Genomic DNA, 19,324 nt, shown 5'->3' with positions numbered 1-19,324 from the left:
ATTATTATTAAACAATTTCGTAAATATGTAAAGCGAATATTCAAGATAAAATATTCGATGATACATAATTTTATTGCACCAGGTGTTGACATTTGCGACAAAAAAATTCTTACCTGAACGCGCAATCTACAAATATCCACTGAATTTGTTAGAATCGAAACATGAAATTGTATATTAACCAAATAACAAGTTAAATAATTACTAATTTTGTAAAAAAAACGTTTCTTCGACTGATTTTTGGAGTAAATGTTATCGACAATGCGACATAAAGATGTCGACCGGCGGCCATTGCTGCAAGTCGCTATACTTTAGTCAAATGAAAAACTTTTTTCCTACAAATAAATCAATATCAAAGAAAAATCGAAAAATATACTAATAGACTCAAAATAAACTCTTAATCATGAATAATTTTTTATGGAAATACTAATTATTGGACAAATCATATATGAATACGACTTCCGTTTGCAATTCCTATTACATTTCTGATTATTCATCAATTAATATGCTATTATATTTTGACTCTTTTATTTAAATGAATTAATGAATTAAATTAATTATTACGTGAATAATTAAATATTTCGTACTAAACAAAAAAATAATTACATACTAGAAAGATTGAAAAAAATTTTTACTCCATAATGGACTATTCCATGGCAACAATCGACCATACATGGTAATGTCCATATTTGCGATCAAATTTTACGAATTATGAGTATTTCTCATTATCAAATTACTCTAATATAAATATATAATCAAGAAATTCAAAAATATATCAAAAGTATTACGAGATCTTACCAAATTTGGAAAAAATCTGCTGCTCGATGTGAACGATGGGGCGTGGTCGCCGGAAGGTAGCATTTCTCAAACAAGATGGCGACCGGCCGCAGTTCTACCAACCCTAGACAAATGAAAAATTTTCTTTTCACAAATGAATAAAACAAAAATTAGAAAAAATAATATCAAATATATTGTATTAAAATAATAAAATATATTTTATTTTGTACCTACTATTAAATATTTCGTACAAAATAAACAAATATAATTATCATTTATAATAATGATGGAAACAAAGAAAACTTTTGGCTGGCAACAGTACAAAATGTCCATAGTTGACAAAATTTAATGAAATATTATAATTTTTTCTCGTCAAATGACTCTCATACAAATATATAATCGAGAAATTAAAAAATATACCAGAAAAATTGCAAGATCTTACCAAATTTGAAGAGAAATCTACAGTGATCAAAAAACGGTGGACGTTGAAAGCGGGCCGGAAGCGGAAGTGAGCGGAAGGGAGTTTCCTCACATTTTTCAGTTAGGTCACGTGACTTGTGAAAATTTTCTCGTTCTCTGATTGGCTATGACAAATCTGTGAAATTAAACATTTTATTCAAATTTTCAATTCGTTATTATTAAATATTTGCCTTATTTTACTTACTCTTTAACAATAATAATTTTTAATTGTTAAAAATTAATTAATTTATGAAACATATTGTATAATGGAACATCAATATATTGGCTAATTAAATATTATTTCTATTTTTTTCGGAGAAAAATTATAAAAGCTTTTGAATATCACCGCTATAAATTGAGTGACCAATGAAAATTGTAGTTCCGGTGTAAATAAAGGGAGATGCGCAATGAATGAATGGAATCGGTCAACTTTTTCTAGGTTAGGTTAGATTACAAAGGTGCATTCTCGTGTATACACAAATACACACACACGTAACACATTACAACTGTCAACTTGATTTAGTGATTTTACCAAGTGTTAAAATTAGTAAATTTTATTTAATAATTAATGTTCAAGGAAATATTAATAAAGGAATTGATATTTAAATAAAATGTCTTCCCTCCAGAAATCAATGCTAAAATCAAAACTACCACCCGCGGGTTTAAAATTAGGATTTACATCAGGGTTAGTATTTTTGTAAATAATTGTTTAGAAAGAATAATAATATTCTCTTTGATTTCTAAATAATGACTGGAAATGTAAGTTTTATTTTTTTGTTTTACAGTGATTTTGATTGTTATTTGTATATTTATTCGTACATTGTTTTTGGAGGTTAATTAAATTTGATATCAAGATGTTTATTATCTTTGACATTTTAGGGGTTGTAGGTCCAGAGCTTTACAGCGAAAAAGAGATTACGAGCCAGTACAATGGTCCACATATTATAGTGAATCGCAAAAAATTAAAATTGGAGATAATTCGTTTCATATTTACATTCAAGGTGATGATGGACCACTTTTAGTTTTATTGCATGGCGGAGGTTATAGCGCCTTAACTTGGGCTGAATTTACGGTAATTTTTTTAATTTATTCACGAAATATTCAGAAAATTTGTTTTCTCAAAATCGTATACAATTGTAATTTATTTATTATATTTATCTGTATATTCCTTTTTTAATTTCGTGTAAATTCATTCAGTGATGTGTAATTTTTACAAAAAGATATGAACTCTAAAGAAATTTCTTTTTTTTCAGAAATCCATAATTGGAATGGTTGTTTGTCGAATATTGGCGATAGATTTAAGGGGACATGGAAATACACAAACAACTGATGATGAAAATCTGAGTGCTGAGACATTGGCACAGTGAGTAAATAAATTTCTTTTTTGAAAAATGATAATTCGAGGGGATTTTTCGTTTGATGGAGAAAATTTTTTTTAGTGATGTAGCAGCTGTGATACATGAATATGACGATAATGCTCCTATTGTATTAATCGGTCATAGCATGGGAGGTGCTGTTGCTGTACGAGCGGCACCATTACTTACAAATTTAGCAGGAATTACTGTAATTGATGTTGTTGAAGGAACGGCAATGGATGCTTTAGCTTCAATGCAAAGTTTTCTCAGATCACGACCAAAAGGCTTTGATTCAATACCACAAGCTATTGAGTGGTGGTTAGTATCCCATTTATTTTAAATTATTTCCCTCATCAGGAAAATAAATGTTTTTACTTAATTGTTTTAATTTTTTTGTTGCAGTGTTCGAAGTGGCCAAATTCGTAATGTCCAGTCCGCCAAGGTATCAGTTCCCGGACAAATTACAAAGTCAGTAAACATTTTAAACAATGAAGATGATTAAACAATAAAAATACCTTCTCATTAGCCATGAGAATTTTAATTTAATTTTAATTTTTCAATTTTATAATTATTAATTGATAAATTAATTTTTTTAGTACTGTGAGTGGAATGTTGGCGACTGATGATATCGACGCTGTTTTAACTTCAACTCATTCGGAAAGTTGTTCAAATTTAACTGTTCAAAGAGGAGACACTATACAGGAAGAGGAGACACTAACAATGCCAGCACCGGAAGTTCTCACTTCACTTTTAGAAAAGAAATATAAATGGCGAATAGACTTAGCAAAGACTGAGGAGCATTGGGTTGGATGGTTCAAAGGATTGTCGGCTGCATTTTTAAATATACCTGCTCCAAAAATGTTACTTCTCGCAGGAGTCGATAGATTAGATAAAGAACTTACAGTTGGACAGATGCAAGGTTTTTATCGAATTTATTTCAATTATATATATTTTATTTATTTTATTTATATTTTTTTATATTATATTTATTTTATACGATTTGATTTATTAGCAGTAAAATTATTAATATTTCAGGAAAGTTCCAAATGCAAGTTTTACCAGCTTGTGGACATGCAGTTCATGAAGACGTTCCAGATAAAGTTGCCGAAGCAATTGCAACATTTATGGTCAGACATAAATTTGCAGAACCTGCCTCGGATTTTCCTCGGTAATTTTTCTTTCTTCTATTAATGAAATATATATTATAAGCTCTAATGATTAATTAATAAATAAAATGTTTTTTCAGAACATTCCCCGCCTGTTAACGGAATAAAATACTTAACGAATAACTTGTGGATAATAAATAAAGAAAGAAAACTTATTCTCGTATATTGTAAAGAAAACTAAAGGCTGCTTAAAGCAATGAAAAAAAATAAGTTTAAGTGTGAAATGTAGCAATCATTGTCGATATCTGTGCTTTGGAGTCTCTATACAGTATTTTCAATACACTTTTGCTTCATTCAATTCCAAAGTGCAACTGGAAAATAACGAAAATTTATTGATTTTCAAGTGGTGTTATTTTTTCTCTTCTTTTCTTGAACAAATTGATTTTAGTTGCTAGGAACGTATAGAATATAATCGCTGAACTTTAAATATTTGCAATGTGAGATATAAACAGAGGATTGATATTTAAAATCCTTCTTAAATTATTCTTTATAACCGAATTTTGTAATTTATTTTGGGTAATCTTCAATACTGATATGATGTTTCATGTGTATATAATAAATAATCACATTTCTGAAAAAATGCATTTTTTCCTTTCCTTTTTTGAATCGAGTAAACAAAACAATTAATTCGATTTCTTTTTTAAATTAATGCTATTATTTCTAGTTAACTTTTAAAAGAAATAAACACTTTTTTTATAATCGATTACAAAAAGATCATTTTAATCAAATTGATTAAAAATACAAAAGTTGTTCGCAGTGGTATAAAAACTATGAGTACATGTTAAAATAGTCATTTTGACGTAATTTCATGTACAATAATATCATTCGTTAAAGTGTATATCACTAATTAATTATCATTACCAGGTGACAATCTTAAATTAACAAAAAACGATGTCTTGTAAAATTTGAATTAATTATGCAAATCATAATACTAATACAAAAATGTTAGTTGTACTAACTTTTCTACTTATTGACAAAACAGACAATCTAAATAAAAATTGAGTGCCTGTTAATTAAAAAAAAATGTCTAAAGAAATATTAAATTTTCATAAATAAAAACAACAGTCAATTTGCACTGGGGAAAATAAAGAGAAATTACAAGTGCAAAAAATGATTAAAATTGCTGCAATTCATTCTTTATAACGACACAAGGACCTGCACGACCCGTTTTTAAAGAGGCAACCTAGAAGTAATTTTTTAATATTAGATACTTCAGTAAAATATAAATTGTACAAATAAAATTCAGTAAAATTTAAATTATATAAAATACTTATAATTTTAAATTTATTAACTTAGTTAATAAAATCTAAATTATAGAAATATAATTTAATAAAAGTATAAATAGACTTTATTTATTATTTCTTCGAGTTTGAATTTTATTACCTGATGCCATTCATTGAGGTGAGGATCATAAGCCTCGACTAATGTAAGATATTGTTGACCATCGTAGCCACCTACTGCCAAAAGGCGATCACCGAGAACACAGACTCCAACAGCATCTCTAGGTACGCTCATTGGTGCGACCATTGTCCACGTATCGGTCTTAGGATCATATCTACATTCAGAATATTTTGAAAAATTGAAATCGAAAATCGAAACGATTGTACATATTTGAAATTATTAGAAAATATTTCATATTTGTAATCAAGGGAATAGTTTCATTGCAAATAATTACAATACCTTTCAACGCAATCAAATCTGCTGGTATTTGGATTAGTAACTGGTGCATCGTGCCCACCAAGTGCATAAAGATAGCCATTCACAACGCCAACACCAACGCCTCCTCTTCTCTTTGACATTGGAGCGCAAGATGTCCATTTATTTGTATGGGGATCGTAACACTCGACGGTGCTTAAACAGGAGCAATTATCTCTTCCCCCAACTGCGTACAATCTAAATAGTGAAAAAAAAAGAATTAAATAGAGTAAATTTAAATATGTAGTAAAAGAAAATAATTAATGATAGAAAAGAACAGAAAAATTAAAATATAAAAAGAAAAAAAATATAGTAAAGATAAGAAGTAATTATAGTATATAGAAAAATTATAGTAAAGAAAAGAATTTATTTTCTACTTGTCATTTAATACTGCAACGCCAACTGTAGATCGTGGAGATGACATTTGTGAAACGTAACTCCATTGACGTGTGGTTGGATCCCATCTCTCTACGGTTGACAAAAAACTCCATCCGTCGTGTCCACCGACAGCATATAAAGGCCCTCCCAAAACGGCAACACCTGCAATAAAAATAAAATTTGTAAATAATTAACTACTTCTCAAAAGTCTATATGATTCGTGATTGATTCTAAAATTAAAATAAAACATTACCAAGACCATGTCTATGAATTGTCATGGCAGGTAATACGCTCCATGTTTGAGTTGCAAAGTCAAAGCATTCAACAGTATTTAATGTCTTCAATCCATCACGACCTCCGGCGACAATAAGTTTTTTGTCAATTATCGCAGCGCCAAATTGAAGACGCCTTCCTCCCATACTTGCCAAACATCGCCACGCATTTTCACGCAATGAAAATGAATCTATTGTGGTTGAACCTAAAAACAATAATAATAGAATATTTTTTCTATTTAGAAAAAAAAAATGTTTGAGTTTTTAGAACCTTTATTTGCATCCATTCCGCCCACTGCTAATAATAGACCAACAGTCGCTTTTCTAGGTCTAGTTCGTCCCGATTGAAGTAATGGTCTTCGTTCAGGCAAAAGATGATATTTCAATGCTTCCATTACCAAATCCTGAGAACGTTGATCTCTGAATATTTCATTACTCTCTATATGATCTGCAATGAACTGTAAAAATAGTAAAATTTGCCAATTAGAAATAGTTGCTATAAAAAGAATAAAAGAAATAGTGTAAAAATTCAAAAAGTAAAAATAAGGATTACATTTTTTATAGAGAAAATTTGAAATAATTGGAATTTACTCACAGCTGGTGATAACAGTGGTAATTTCACTAAAGCCAGCAATCTACTTGCATCTTTTCTTCTATCAATTGGATCGTGATCCAGCCAAGTCATAAGAGCTTGAAAAATCGTTTCCTCGGACGGTACATTGAGATCATCTGATTCGAATAATTTCGCCACTTCATTCACCGATAGCATGAGAAATTCTTGATTTCTCATTACTTCCATAAAATGTTCAGTAGTATAAGCGTGAGCAACACTCAAAAGATGAGTGCATCCTTGAGTCTCGGCAAAAACTCGAATACCTAAACAATTACTCGGATGTAGTTGTTTAATTAAAAATTGACAACAAGCCTCAACTACTGGACTTAATTGAAGTAGACAAGCTGTAGCTAGAAGAGTTTCAACACTTTCTTCTCGTAATTCTATACAACCTGAAAAATTAAATTTTTTATCAATTATTCTATTTTTCTAAAATTGATAATTTCATTAACATTTCAAAAAAATTTGGTTATTTTTAAAAAGTTTTTACATTCTTAAAAAAAAAGGAAAAATTCGAAAAGAACGAAAATTATTACCAGTATAACAATAGCGAACTAAAGCCCATAAAGCATCGCCGTCAACTCCTTTCAATTCAATTTCATTGTGAGTAGATTCTCTCATTGAACTCGTAAACATAGCTGCAAAATATTCCGAACCTGCACTCAAAACTAAACGATGTGCATTAAAACGCTTTCCACCTTTAAATAAAAATATAATAATAAAATTAATTAAAATAATTTCAATACTGAAACTCAACATTCTATATTAATATTAATAATTTTTTTCGAAAAATATTATTAAAAATTTTTTTTAAATAGAATTCCTTCATGAAATTTTTTATTAAAATTGTATTAAAAATGATTGCATTTTTGCAAGGAATTGAAAAAAAATAATTCAATTGTTTCGAAGAATTTATTACAATTTTAGAAAATAATTTAATTTTAGCAAAGAATTCTACTATTTATAAAAATAATTGAATGGTTGCAAAGGTTTTATTATAAAGTTAAAAAAAAATTGAATTCTTTCGTGAAATTTTATTGAAAATAATTGAGTTTTAGCAAAGATTTTACTAATTAATAAAATAATTGAATTCTTTTGTGTAACATTTGCTAATTTTTAATATTCTAAAAAAGGAAAAAAAATACCCACCAGCTATGAGAGTAACATCACAAAGTTGTTGTTTCTGAAGATACTCTTCCATAATTTTGAGACTATTTTCCGCATGCTTTGATACACGAAAATTTTCATCTTGTGATACCGATAATGTTGAGGCAATACTGGAAATACTGCATTCACTTACAGAGGCATCTTTTTGAAGAAAACGTAATTCAGATTCTCCTTTAATTGAGTTCATTGTCAGGGAAGAAGGCTTCCCTGACATTGTGATATTAATGAAAAAAAACTCGAAATTCCACTTGACAACAGTACTAATTATTTTAAATTGACGTAAAAACTTGTATAGAGTAAATTATTGTCTTCGTTTAAAATGTTGTATTGTTGAGACAATGGCTAAATGCACTGGTTCTTTGTTCTCTGCACGAAAATTGCCTTTCGACGCCTTTCATTTTGACAGTTTCGATGTAAACAAAAGAAGCAGACAAGTGTCAATGACCGATGTTTTAAATGGACAAAAAACAGCAGGAGAATTTCTATCCAATCAAAACATTCTATTTGAATTTATTACCTGTTTGGAAAATATTGATCTTTGTAGTTTCATGTGGACTATTGTTAAGGTTACGTCAATGCAGTGTGAACTTCACATAATGCCGCTCACACATATTAATGTCAATGTGTTCGCTTCATATTTAAGCGTTAAATTTCTATCGTCTAAAATATAATGTAAAAGAAAAATTGTGCTTAAATATAGTTCACAAAAAAAAATATAGTGTGAAAAGTTACAATCTTCGTGAGTATTACATTTTCGTTCTAGAATTATTATTTTAAGAAGTACTTTATTTGTTAGAAAATCAATCCGCCCCTCTGTCTATAGACGATGTCCTGACGCTTTAAAAAAAAATTATTGAAATTTTGTATTTTCAATTACTTTTATAATTGTCAGATTTTAAAATAATTACGTTTATGAAAATTCACTTTATTTCATAGTTTAGGAGTCTATTTTTTGACAATTTTTGATGCTAAAACTTTCAAGATTCACTCTAACCTTACTTATTAAGGCTATATAAGATAATTATTCCTATACTTTTATAAGTGTTTTTATTTTCGCTAGCGTTTTATTTTACGAATTAGAAATTTAATTGTTAAATTACTATTTCAGAGATTGATGTAATTGGTAAATCTCATTAGACTGAAAAGTTCCATTAACTTTTCATAATGGCTTTACCAGCGAATTATAAACAAGTGTCAATGACTACGCCTACCATTGTTTCCACGAATCGTATGTACATTTTTTATAAATACTTCATCATAAAGTAGAAAGATTATTGACTGAAACTGCTTATGAAAATTCCTCTATATCGAATATTGTTAATATTGAATTTTCCCTCTAATATTTTTTTCATTAACTTACAGAACGAGTTCGTGCTTCTGGTGGAACAAGCAGCAGTTCAAATTCAAGTGTAAGTTTCTTAATTCTTGTTTGGAAAATGATAAATTCTATATTTAAAAATACTGTATTTGACAAAAAAAATAACTAGGAGAATGCATTTTTGAATAACATTTTTATTTTATAGAAAGATGCACAGAGTCCTTTTATTCAAACACCTCATGGACATCCAGGTTTTACTCCTCAGAAAGTCGGAAAAAATACGGCTGTAAGTATTTTAAAATTAAACACAAAAATTGCAAAAAAAACAAATAATTTGAAGAAGAAAAGAAAAGTTAAGAAAAATACTTAAAATAATATTTCCAAACAGGCCGACTCAAGGACTCCTAAACCGCCGAAACCTCCAGAGAAACCACTTATGCCCTACATGAGATACAGCAGAAAAGTATGGGATCAAGTAAAAGCTCAACATCCCGAGTTAAAATTATGGGAAATAGGAAAAATTATCGGACAAATGTGGAGAGAATTGCCAGAAGTTGGAAAGACAGAATTCATCGAAGAATATGAAATAGAAAAAGTTGAATACGAAAAGAGTTTGAAAACTTATCACAATTCTTCAGCTTATTTAGCTTATATTGCAGCTAAGAATCGTGGAAAATCTGGTAATTATCATTTATGCGGTATTAGAATATTATAATCATACAAAGAAGATTAAGGGATTTTTAAGTTACATTTTTTATTATGTCAGCATTGTGTGCAGCGCAGCAGAACAATGATGATCGCGAAAGTCATGATCGCTCTTCTGGAAGCAGTAAAAGTCAAGCAGCTCAGGATAGACGAATTGATATTCTACCAGCTGAAGATGAAGATGGTCAGTGGTTTCGAAAATCTATTTGAAATAAATAGTTATTGAATTTATACAATAGTAGTTTTAAAAATTAAAAAATATTTTACAGATCAAGATGACGGATACACGGTGAAGCATGTGGCTTACTCTCGCTACACCCGTAATCATCGACTTATCAACGAAATTTTTAGTGACACTGTGGTCCCCGATGTGCGATCCGTTGTCACTACTCATCGAATGCAAGTTCTTCGTCGACAAGTTCAATCGCTCACAATGCATCAGGTGACATAAATTTATTCTAATGCTAATTAATACTAATAAAGGATTGTCACATATCAAGTAATTCAGGGAAAAATCAGAGAAAGTAGAATTGGTCAAGGAAAAGTGGTAATTTTATACTAATGAAATTTTATTTACTTCAGAAAAAGTTGGAAGCAGAACTTCAACAAATTGAGGAAAAGTACGAGGCAAAAAAGAGAAAATTCATTGAAGCAAGTGAGGTGTTTCAAGAGGAACTAAAAAGGGTTATTACTAAATTTATTTTCTTCAGAAATTTAAATTTGATTTTATTTAAAAGCGAATATTTAGTTAGAATTTTGAGTTTTTAATATTTCTAAAAATTTATTCCTTCAGCATTGCAAACCTGCGGTGGATGAGGAAGCATTCAACAAAATGGTGGAACGACAATATGATCTCCTTCGACGTGATCGATTAAAAGGTACAGAAGAGAATCGATCCGGTGATCCAGCATCTAGTGAATCAACGCCAACTTCAACTCCCACACCGACACCGGCAACTGTAGCTGAAGAATCTACAGTAGATGTAAGCTTGTTCCTTATTCCTTATTCTTCTACATTCAAAAATACCATCAACTTTTCTCACATATATGGGTATATAATTTTATACACTTTTAATATTATTAATATTAATTAATTAATTAATATTAATTCTGGGAAAATTCAAAAATAAATATATTTTTTTAATTCATTATTAATTATTAAAAATGTAAATATCATTGTGTATAAAATTATATACATATATACACGTAAATAAGAACTTTACTAAATATAAATTTAGAGCAAAGCGAAAATTATTGCAGCAAACTGAAAATGAATCAACGGACAAGAAGAGTGTTGAGTCTGAAAAATCGGAGCGAAAGAAAGGCACACCATCGCCACCATACATGGAAGTAAAAACTGAAATGAATACGCAACCAACTTCACAATCAAGTTTTCCAATTGCTCCCATGGTTCAAACACTTCAGCAACCATCACAAATGACTCATCCCAATTCACATCCTCAAGGCCATATGCCACCACAAAATCAGGCACAAATGGTTCCGCCTCATCAGCAACAGCAACCGCATCAATTACAACCACCTCAAGCAATGCAGCAACAACCATCACCGCAAATGCAGCAACCATCACCTCAGATGCAGCAACCGTCATCGCAGATGCAACAACCGTCACCGCAGATGCAACAAGCATCACCGCAGATGCAACAACCATCGTCACAGATGCAACAAGCATCATCACAGATGCAACAACCATCACAAATACAACAACCATCATCACAGATGCAACAAGCATCACAAATACAACAACCATCGTCACAAATGCAACAACCATCGTCACAGATGCAACAACAATCACCGCAGATACAACAACAAACACCGCAGATGCAACAGCAATCACCACAAATGCAACAACAACCGCCAACACCGCAACAAATGCAGCAACAACCGCCGCCACCACAGCAGATGCAACAACAACCACCACCACAGCAATTGCAGCAACAACAACAACCATCGCAGCAAATGCCCCAACAACCATCGCAAATGCAACAGCAACCATCACCGCAGCAGATGCAACAACAACAACAACAGATGCAATCCCAACAAATACAGCAGCAGCAGCAACAACAACAACCACCTCAGCAAATGCAACAGTCACAATCGTCTCAACAGATTCAACAATCGCTGCCTCCACAACAACCACCGCAGCAACCACAACAACAAATACCATCTCAACAAACATCCCAGCAGCAGGTTCCTCCAGCACCCCAGCAATCTCTCCCACCGCAACCACCACCACAACAAATGCAACCACTACCACCTCAGCAACCCGTCACAACAACAACCGCTCCAGCTCCTCCCACACCCACTCCCCCTCCTCCATCATCAATGCAACATCCTCCACATCAACCACCAGGACTAATTCCAAATCACTCCATGCCACCTCATCCACCTGGTCCTCAAGGAGCGCCTCCAGTTATTTCCACTGCAGGCGCGCCCTCAACACCTCACGCCGGACCCATGATTCCCCCGAATCAACCATACGGACAACAATATCCTCCCGGTGGTCAACAGGCACAGAATGTTCCTCTTGCACCCAGACCACCGCATCCTTCCTACGGCTACTCGCAACAACAGCCCTATCATCAACCCTATCCTCAATATCCTCATCCTTACTATCATCAACCCTACTCCCAATATCCTTCGCACGCCATGGGACGTCCACACCATCCTCACAGTCCCTATCATCCTCAATCGTCTCACGGTGTCGCCGACAGCAGTGCCGCCAACAATCCAGCAATGAGCAATGCTTCAGGACCAAACGCCGATGGTGGAAATCCCAATTATTCAGGTCCAATGCACAATGATAATGAAAGACCAATTCCACCCGATGGTCCCGGCGATGGACAATCGGACGGTAAATCTAATTCTTAAATTGCTTCAATTTTCTTTCTCTATTGCATTTTTTTAATAGTTCGAATTGTAAAAATTATCTCAATTTTGGACATGAAACAAAAATTGAAAATTTTTAAATAATCGATTCATTTTTTTTCAATAATAATTAATATTAAATAATAATGACAAATCATTTTCAGTAATTCCAAAATAAAGATATTTACAAGCGAAGAAAAATTTTAAATCATTTTGATTTCTTTTAAATCAAAATCCTCATGTCTGAATTGAAATCAGTTTTCGAGATTTTTTTGTTTGCATTGTGAGACGAAAATTCAACTATCAATAATCTAGAAAATTAAATGTATAGATTTAAAAAAAAAAGTATATTGGGTATATAAAGATTTTCTGCTGGGTTTTTGTTTTCAATTTTTGCTTTCAAACTTCCATTAATTTTTAATAAATAATTTTAATTTTGTGATAAAAATTCTTATCACTTTTTTTTGTATTTGATTAAGTAACGCAACGTTTGTGAAACATTGTAATGAAATTAATGATGATGAAATTTATTTTGACGATAACTCTTGAATGATTATTGTTTCTCTTTGAATGGAATAAAAAGTGGAATGAAATTTAGTTTTCTTTTTTTTATTATTATTATAATATAAGAAAACTAATTCTAACAATCTGTGTGTAATCTATAAAAACATGTTTTCGCATAAAAAAAATGATGTGTTTAAAAAATAAGAATATGAGGATACAATTTCAAAATAAAAAAATTTTATTAATCTTCTGAAATTTTCGGTAGTACAAATTCATTTACTTCACAGCCTTCATTTGCCAAAGTCCATCGTTTAGATAGTGACAATTTTCGACGCCTACTCCTTTATTAACTTTGGCTCTGCAATTTATTATGATAATTAGAAATATTAATATAATATTTATTTATAAACCGTAATATTTCATTTATTATTATTTACTATTATTATTATGCAAATTAATAAATTTTTAATTAAATATTAACTTCAATTTTTGAATAATTTCGGATTTAAAATTGGAAAAAATTCACTTATTAGCTACATAATAATTAATTAATATTATTATTTATTAATTTAAAAAATTGTAGATAATAAAATTCTTTGCAACAATTCAATTATTTTTATAAATAATAAAATTCAATTATTCAAGTTTTGAAGAAATTGTTTATGAAAATTCAATTATATTCAATACAATTTTAATTAAATTTCTCAAAAATTTTAATGGATTCTTCACAAGAATGCAATTATTTTCATAAACAATATATTTCTTTCCTTGAATTCAAATATGTTCAGTACAATTTTAATAAAATTTTTGGAAACATTCAATTATTTAAAATATTGTAATAAAATTCTAAGTATTTAATTATTTCCTAAAAATTGTAATAAAATCCAATATTCAAATTTTCTAATGCAATTATTAACAAATAAGATTTTTTTAAAAAATTTCAATAAAATTTAATACATAATAAAATTATTAATTATAATTATTAACAAAATCGATTATATTCAGAAAATTAAAAAAATACTTCGAGAAAATTCAATTATTTTCAATATTTTTATAAAATTCCTCGAATGAATTCAATTATTTGAAAAAAAATTGGAATAAAATTCTAAGAAGAATTTAGTTATTTCCTGAAAATTGTAATATAATCCAATATTGAAATTTTTAAATACAATTATTAACAAAAACGATTTTTAAAAAAATTTCAATCAATAATTTTAATAGTATTTAATAATAAAATTATTAATTAGAATTATTAACAAAATCGATTATATTCAGAAAATTAAAAAATTACTTCAAAAGAATTCAATTATTTTAAATATTTTAATAAAATTTCTTTGAATGAATTCAATTATTTAAAAAAATTGTAATAAAATTCTAAGAAGAATTCAATTATTTCCTGAAAATTGTAATAAAATCCAAGATTAAAATTTTTAAATACAATTACTAAGAAACGCGATTTTTAAAACAAAATTCAATCAATAATTTTAATAATGTTTAATAATAAAATTATTAATTAGAATTATTAACAAAATTGATTATATTCAGAAAATTAAAAAAATGCTTCGAAAAAATTCAATTATTTAAAATGTTTTAATAAAATTCCTCGAATGAATTAAAATGTTTAAAAAAATTGTAATAAAATTCTGAGAAGAATTCAATTATTTCCTCTAAATTTTCATAAAATTCAATAATCAAATTTTTAATTACAATTATTAATAAGGAGGATTATTTTAAAAACTTGAAAGCAATTCTTCATAAAATTTAATTACTTTCAAAATTTTGAATTAGAATTATTTAAAAAACTACATTATTTGCAAAAAAATTCAAAGAAATTCTTTAAAATAATCGAATTATTTTCGAAATCCAATTACTCTTTAAAAATTTACATAAACTTCCTTATAAAAATCTTTTTATTTGCAAATATTAATTTCAAAATTCAAAAAATTTGAAAAGAAAAATTATTTATAAAGTTAGGTAACAAAAAAGCGAACAATTTCAAACTGCGAACAAACTACCGAAATGCAACGAGTATTAATATAGAAATTGATAATTAAAAATAATAATAATTTACAAATTATAATAAATATAAAAAAATATAAATTAAAAATAATTTAACTCATGAAATTAAATTATCTTACATGTCTTCAGTTGATAATGTGGTAATTCCAACAGCAAGAGCATGCTGTTTGCCCTCAGCCATTACTGCCTATTTTTTAAAATTAAGGAGCAATATTATTTTAAAATTTCATTACGAAAACAGATTCCCCAATATTTAAAAATTAGAATTTAAAAACTGGTAATATTGAATAAGTTTCTAATTAAATAAGAATAGAGAAGACAAAACTCAAATTTCTAGGTAAAAGCAAAACAATAGAAGAACAATAAAATTTAGTTTGAATTAAAAGGATACAACCACCGTTCCTTTTGGAACTGGTGTCATTTGTGCACCTTTTGAAGTTAGACCAGGACACATAATGTTTGCTCCACTGAGAACAAAGCGAATTGCTCCCTTGTCCACTTGTTGCTTTGGAAGAAAGAAAGGATCTAAACAATTTAAAATTCTTCTCTTTAATATATTTAAATTTAAAAAAAAACCCTGTAATTAATAATTGAATTAAAATTTTAACTTACATTTGTGCAAGAGTCTTAAAGTTGGTAACCAAGGACCTTCTCGTTGACGGAAAAATAACAATTCTCCTGAACCATTTACCATTATTTCTATATGATCATGACTAGAATTTAAAGAATCAAATAACCTTTATTAATCAAAATAAAAATCAAGAGAAACATTTTAAATATCTAAACAAGAAAAATTACCATTTTACAATTCTGAATGAGTCCTTCTTGGGAATAATTTGATCCGAGAAACCTTCTAAATGAGGATAGAGTTCCAATAATTTGGATCGAATTCCTTTCTGAACAGAAGATTTTAGCTGTTGTACTCCAGAAACACTATCTTTTTCATCAAATCTAAAAAAGAAAGAATTGTTATAGAAAAACAAAGTTAATGTATATAGGTAAGTATAGAGGATTTAAATAGAAAAATAGTCTAGAGCTTACTTTTTGAACATTTTCCCCTTAAAAAAATGATAAATCGAAAATTCTAGTTAGATATTAAAGTATTATAAAAACTTTTTTATATAAAAATATTGCCGGAAAAACAATTTTAACTTTATGTATTTTCTATTATTGATGATGAACTGGTGCTTTATAGGTTATGTTTTTATTTGCCGAACCAGAAACATTAAAGTCAAGTACATACGGTTCGTTTTCTCATTAAGGCGCATTTCGTTGAAAACGCGTCACACTTCACGCACATGGAGCAAAACATAACCTTAAATGTCAATGTTTTGCTTTTGATTGTTAAAAATCGGTAAAAATAAACAGGTGTTTAGAAAATAATAATTTATATGTTTATTGTATTGCATAAATTATTATATTTATTTTTCATACTCTACTAATTGATGAAAATTTATAAAACAACAAATAGCAGTGATATTTATAAGTGAACTATTTATTGATAAAGAGAAAGAACTGGAAAATGGAAGAGAAGAATTTGTTGAAAGAAATTAAATCTCTAAAGAATATTTTAAGAGAAAAGGAAACTCAACTCGCTGATATTAGACGCAAAAAGGAAATTTTACAAAATAATGGACTAAATAATGAAGAAATTTCCAGGTACAGTAGACAAATTCTTCTACCAGAAATTGGAGTAAAAGGTATGTATATAACTATTCAGAAATTTACCAGACAAAATATGTTGATAATATTGATGATTGTCTCTTTATTAATTGATAATAATAATAATAATTGGAATTTTATTTTAAGGCCAAGCACTTTTGAAAAATGCCTCGATTTTAATTGTTGGAGCTGGAGGTCTTGGTTGTCCGGCTGCATTGTATTTAGCGAGTGCAGGAGTTGGACACATTGGAATAATAGATTATGATGAAATTGAAATCAGTAATCTTCATCGACAAGTTTTATTCTCCTTTTCAGATGTCGGTTTACCAAAAGTCGAGTCAGTTAAAACTGTCCTCAACAGGTAGAGAATGTGACAAAAAATTAGTAATCTGTATAATATAATTAATAATCTATTTTAATTTTATTTAATTGAATTGAATTTATTTTATTTTATTTCATTGTATTTAATTGTATTTAATTTATTTAATTCATTTTATTTTATTTATTAATATATTTATTTATCTAAATTTGATTGTTTTGAGAGATAGCAATTTTGTCACCTTCTTTCAGACATAACAGTAATGTAAAAGTAACGCCTTACAAGATTCAAATTACAAGCGAGAATGCTTTGGAAATTATTGAAAACTACAATGTGATATTGGATGCAACTGATAACGTTGCAACCAGATATTTATTAAACGACGCGTGTGTTATAAGCAAAAAGCCATTAATATCAGGATCTGCGTTAAAATTTGAAGGACAACTTACAGTCTATAATTACAATGGACCTTGTTATAGATGCATTTTTCCGAAACCTCCACCCCCTGAATCTGTGACAAATTGTAGCGATGGAGGAATTATCGGTCCAGGTTGGTACCTTTTTTTCCCTTTTTGTTTTAAATTTAAATTATCATTTAAAAACCAAATAATTAGTAATTATTTAAAAGCTAATAATTAATATATATAATATTTAAAACTATTCATTTATAGTCGTTGGCGTAATTGGAGTGTTACAAGCTCAGGAGGCTATAAAAATAATTTTAAATCTACCAGGAGTTATTTCTGGTCGTCTTCTGTTGTACGATGGAACGGAGACAACATTCCGAAACGTTCGATTACGTCAAAAGAATCCCAATTGTAATTATTGCAGTGAAACTGCTGAAAAATGTGAATTAATTGATTACGAGGAATTTTGCGGTGCAAAGGCAGTGGATAAAAATCCAAATTTAAAAGTTTTGAAGAAAAACGAAAGAATTACTGTTGAAGAATATCGAGAGATATCGTCTTCCAAGTCTCATATTTTAATTGACGTTCGATCGGCCGAGGAATTTGAAATTTGTCGATTAGAAAAATCGATTAATATACCAATTAACGTTATTGACAAAGAAAAGAGTTTAAATATTATTCAAAATGAAATTGATAAAACTGATTCTAATACTTTGGGAGGTACGTATTTTCTCACTTGTATTTAAATTAAGAATGAAATGAACAAAAATAAAAAAAGATTAAAATAAAAAAAAATAAAAAAAAAAATAAAATAAAAACAAATAAAAAAATAAAGTATGAATTAAATATATAAAGAGATCAAAAAATTCTTTTCTTTTCTCCAATAATTTATATTTGAAATTCTTTTACAGTTTTCATTTTATGCAGACGAGGAAATGATTCACAAAAGGCGGTTAAAATTTTACAAAATAAACTTCCGGATTGTAAATTAAAAATCAAGGATATTATTGGAGGTCTGCATGCATGGACAACGGAAATTGATCAACGTTTTCCTATTTATTAGGTTTTTTGAATATTAAAAAAGAAAACCTTTTTTAAACTCGGTGTATATATTATAAAATAAATGTTTCCCATGTATATATTTCTACACTTTTTTAAATATTTATGTACAAATTAATCGAAGTTAAATAAAAATTGTTAATCTATTTTCAAACATTAGTAATTTTACTATCCGCCCTGTATAATAAATAAAAATCTATATTAGTAATCTTTATATCGAAGAATTTTATTTAAGTTATGGAAAATAATTTATTTCTCTCAAAGCATTTTATTAAAATTTTTTAAAATAATTGAATTCTTTCGAGAAATTTTATTATTTATGATATCAACTCAACTCTTGTGAAAAATTTTATTTAAATTTAAAAAAATTGAATATTTTCATGAATTTAAGAAAGTTTTTTGAAAATAATTGAATTTTTTCGAGGAATTCAATTGAAATTCTATTTGAAAATAATTAAATTCTTTTGAGAAAATTTGTTTAAAATAGTTTTTAAAATAATTGATTTCTTTGGAAGAATTTTATTAAAATTCTAAAAATAAATGTATTTTTTCGAGAAATTTTATTAA

General features: G+C 28.6%; 5 protein-coding genes and 1 long non-coding RNA gene across 7 annotated transcripts in view; 3 read left to right on the top strand and 3 right to left on the bottom strand.

Annotated features, from left to right (window-relative positions):
- The window catches only part of LOC122508430, a 66,155-nt gene extending 64,775 nt beyond the window's left edge, over window positions 1-1,380 (bottom strand). Inside the window, exons 1-2 of the long non-coding RNA XR_006302231.1 lie at window positions 1,217-1,380; window positions 796-898 (exon numbers count right to left, since the gene is read on the bottom strand). This is a non-coding gene — a long non-coding RNA (uncharacterized LOC122508430). The remainder of the gene's footprint in view (window positions 1-795; window positions 899-1,216) is intronic.
- A 312-nt stretch (window positions 1,381-1,692) lies between these two features.
- On the top strand, window positions 1,693-4,334 carry LOC122508370 (protein phosphatase methylesterase 1). Its single transcript, XM_043621669.1, has 8 exons — window positions 1,693-1,918; window positions 2,113-2,305; window positions 2,487-2,596; window positions 2,673-2,906; window positions 2,991-3,056; window positions 3,185-3,507; window positions 3,624-3,756; window positions 3,835-4,334. Exons 1-8 carry the CDS (start codon window positions 1,845-1,847, stop codon window positions 3,851-3,853), a joined length of 1,152 nt encoding a protein of 383 aa, XP_043477604.1. The 5' UTR covers window positions 1,693-1,844; the 3' UTR covers window positions 3,854-4,334.
- Window positions 4,335-4,442: 108 nt separating this feature from the next.
- Window positions 4,443-8,318, bottom strand: LOC122508482 (kelch-like protein 5). The gene is made up of 9 exons (XM_043621862.1): window positions 7,862-8,318; window positions 7,249-7,410; window positions 6,695-7,104; window positions 6,371-6,557; window positions 6,081-6,305; window positions 5,827-5,989; window positions 5,435-5,647; window positions 5,138-5,309; window positions 4,443-4,937 (listed from the first exon to the last, which is right to left on the bottom strand). The coding sequence occupies exons 1-9, from the start codon at window positions 8,091-8,093 to the stop codon at window positions 4,869-4,871; spliced, it is 1,833 nt and encodes a 610-aa protein (XP_043477797.1). The 5' UTR covers window positions 8,094-8,318; the 3' UTR covers window positions 4,443-4,868.
- Window positions 8,319-8,469: 151 nt separating this feature from the next.
- LOC122508411 (mediator of RNA polymerase II transcription subunit 12) lies at window positions 8,470-13,546 on the top strand. Of its 2 annotated transcripts, none has more exons than XM_043621737.1 (10): window positions 8,470-8,618; window positions 8,988-9,107; window positions 9,242-9,288; window positions 9,403-9,483; window positions 9,586-9,877; window positions 9,976-10,086; window positions 10,172-10,344; window positions 10,485-10,586; window positions 10,696-10,884; window positions 11,162-13,546. In XM_043621737.1, exons 2-10 carry the CDS (start codon window positions 9,044-9,046, stop codon window positions 12,788-12,790), a joined length of 2,688 nt encoding a protein of 895 aa, XP_043477672.1. In that variant the 5' UTR covers window positions 8,470-8,618; window positions 8,988-9,043; the 3' UTR covers window positions 12,791-13,546. The 2 variants fall into 2 exon arrangements, with proteins under 2 accessions (XP_043477672.1, XP_043477671.1); XM_043621736.1 differs by having other exon boundaries at window positions 9,964-10,086.
- Window positions 13,507-16,528, bottom strand: LOC122508413 (malignant T-cell-amplified sequence 1 homolog). Its single transcript, XM_043621739.1, has 6 exons — window positions 16,352-16,528; window positions 16,109-16,261; window positions 15,923-16,023; window positions 15,702-15,835; window positions 15,430-15,497; window positions 13,507-13,649 (listed from the first exon to the last, which is right to left on the bottom strand). The coding sequence occupies exons 1-6, from the start codon at window positions 16,360-16,362 to the stop codon at window positions 13,568-13,570; spliced, it is 549 nt and encodes a 182-aa protein (XP_043477674.1). The 5' UTR covers window positions 16,363-16,528; the 3' UTR covers window positions 13,507-13,567.
- An 85-nt stretch (window positions 16,529-16,613) lies between these two features.
- LOC122508412 (adenylyltransferase and sulfurtransferase MOCS3) lies at window positions 16,614-18,840 on the top strand. The gene is made up of 5 exons (XM_043621738.1): window positions 16,614-17,010; window positions 17,120-17,333; window positions 17,543-17,841; window positions 17,963-18,418; window positions 18,610-18,840. Exons 1-5 carry the CDS (start codon window positions 16,833-16,835, stop codon window positions 18,759-18,761), a joined length of 1,299 nt encoding a protein of 432 aa, XP_043477673.1. The 5' UTR covers window positions 16,614-16,832; the 3' UTR covers window positions 18,762-18,840.
- Window positions 18,841-19,324: the final 484 nt, after the last annotated feature.

The sequence above is a fragment of the Leptopilina heterotoma genome, unplaced genomic scaffold, assembly GCF_015476425.1.
Source record: "Leptopilina heterotoma isolate Lh14 unplaced genomic scaffold, ASM1547642v1 Lhet_54, whole genome shotgun sequence".
NCBI classification, from domain to species: domain Eukaryota; kingdom Metazoa; phylum Arthropoda; class Insecta; order Hymenoptera; family Figitidae; genus Leptopilina; species Leptopilina heterotoma.
This window is presented reverse-complemented; position numbering and strand designations above follow the sequence as displayed.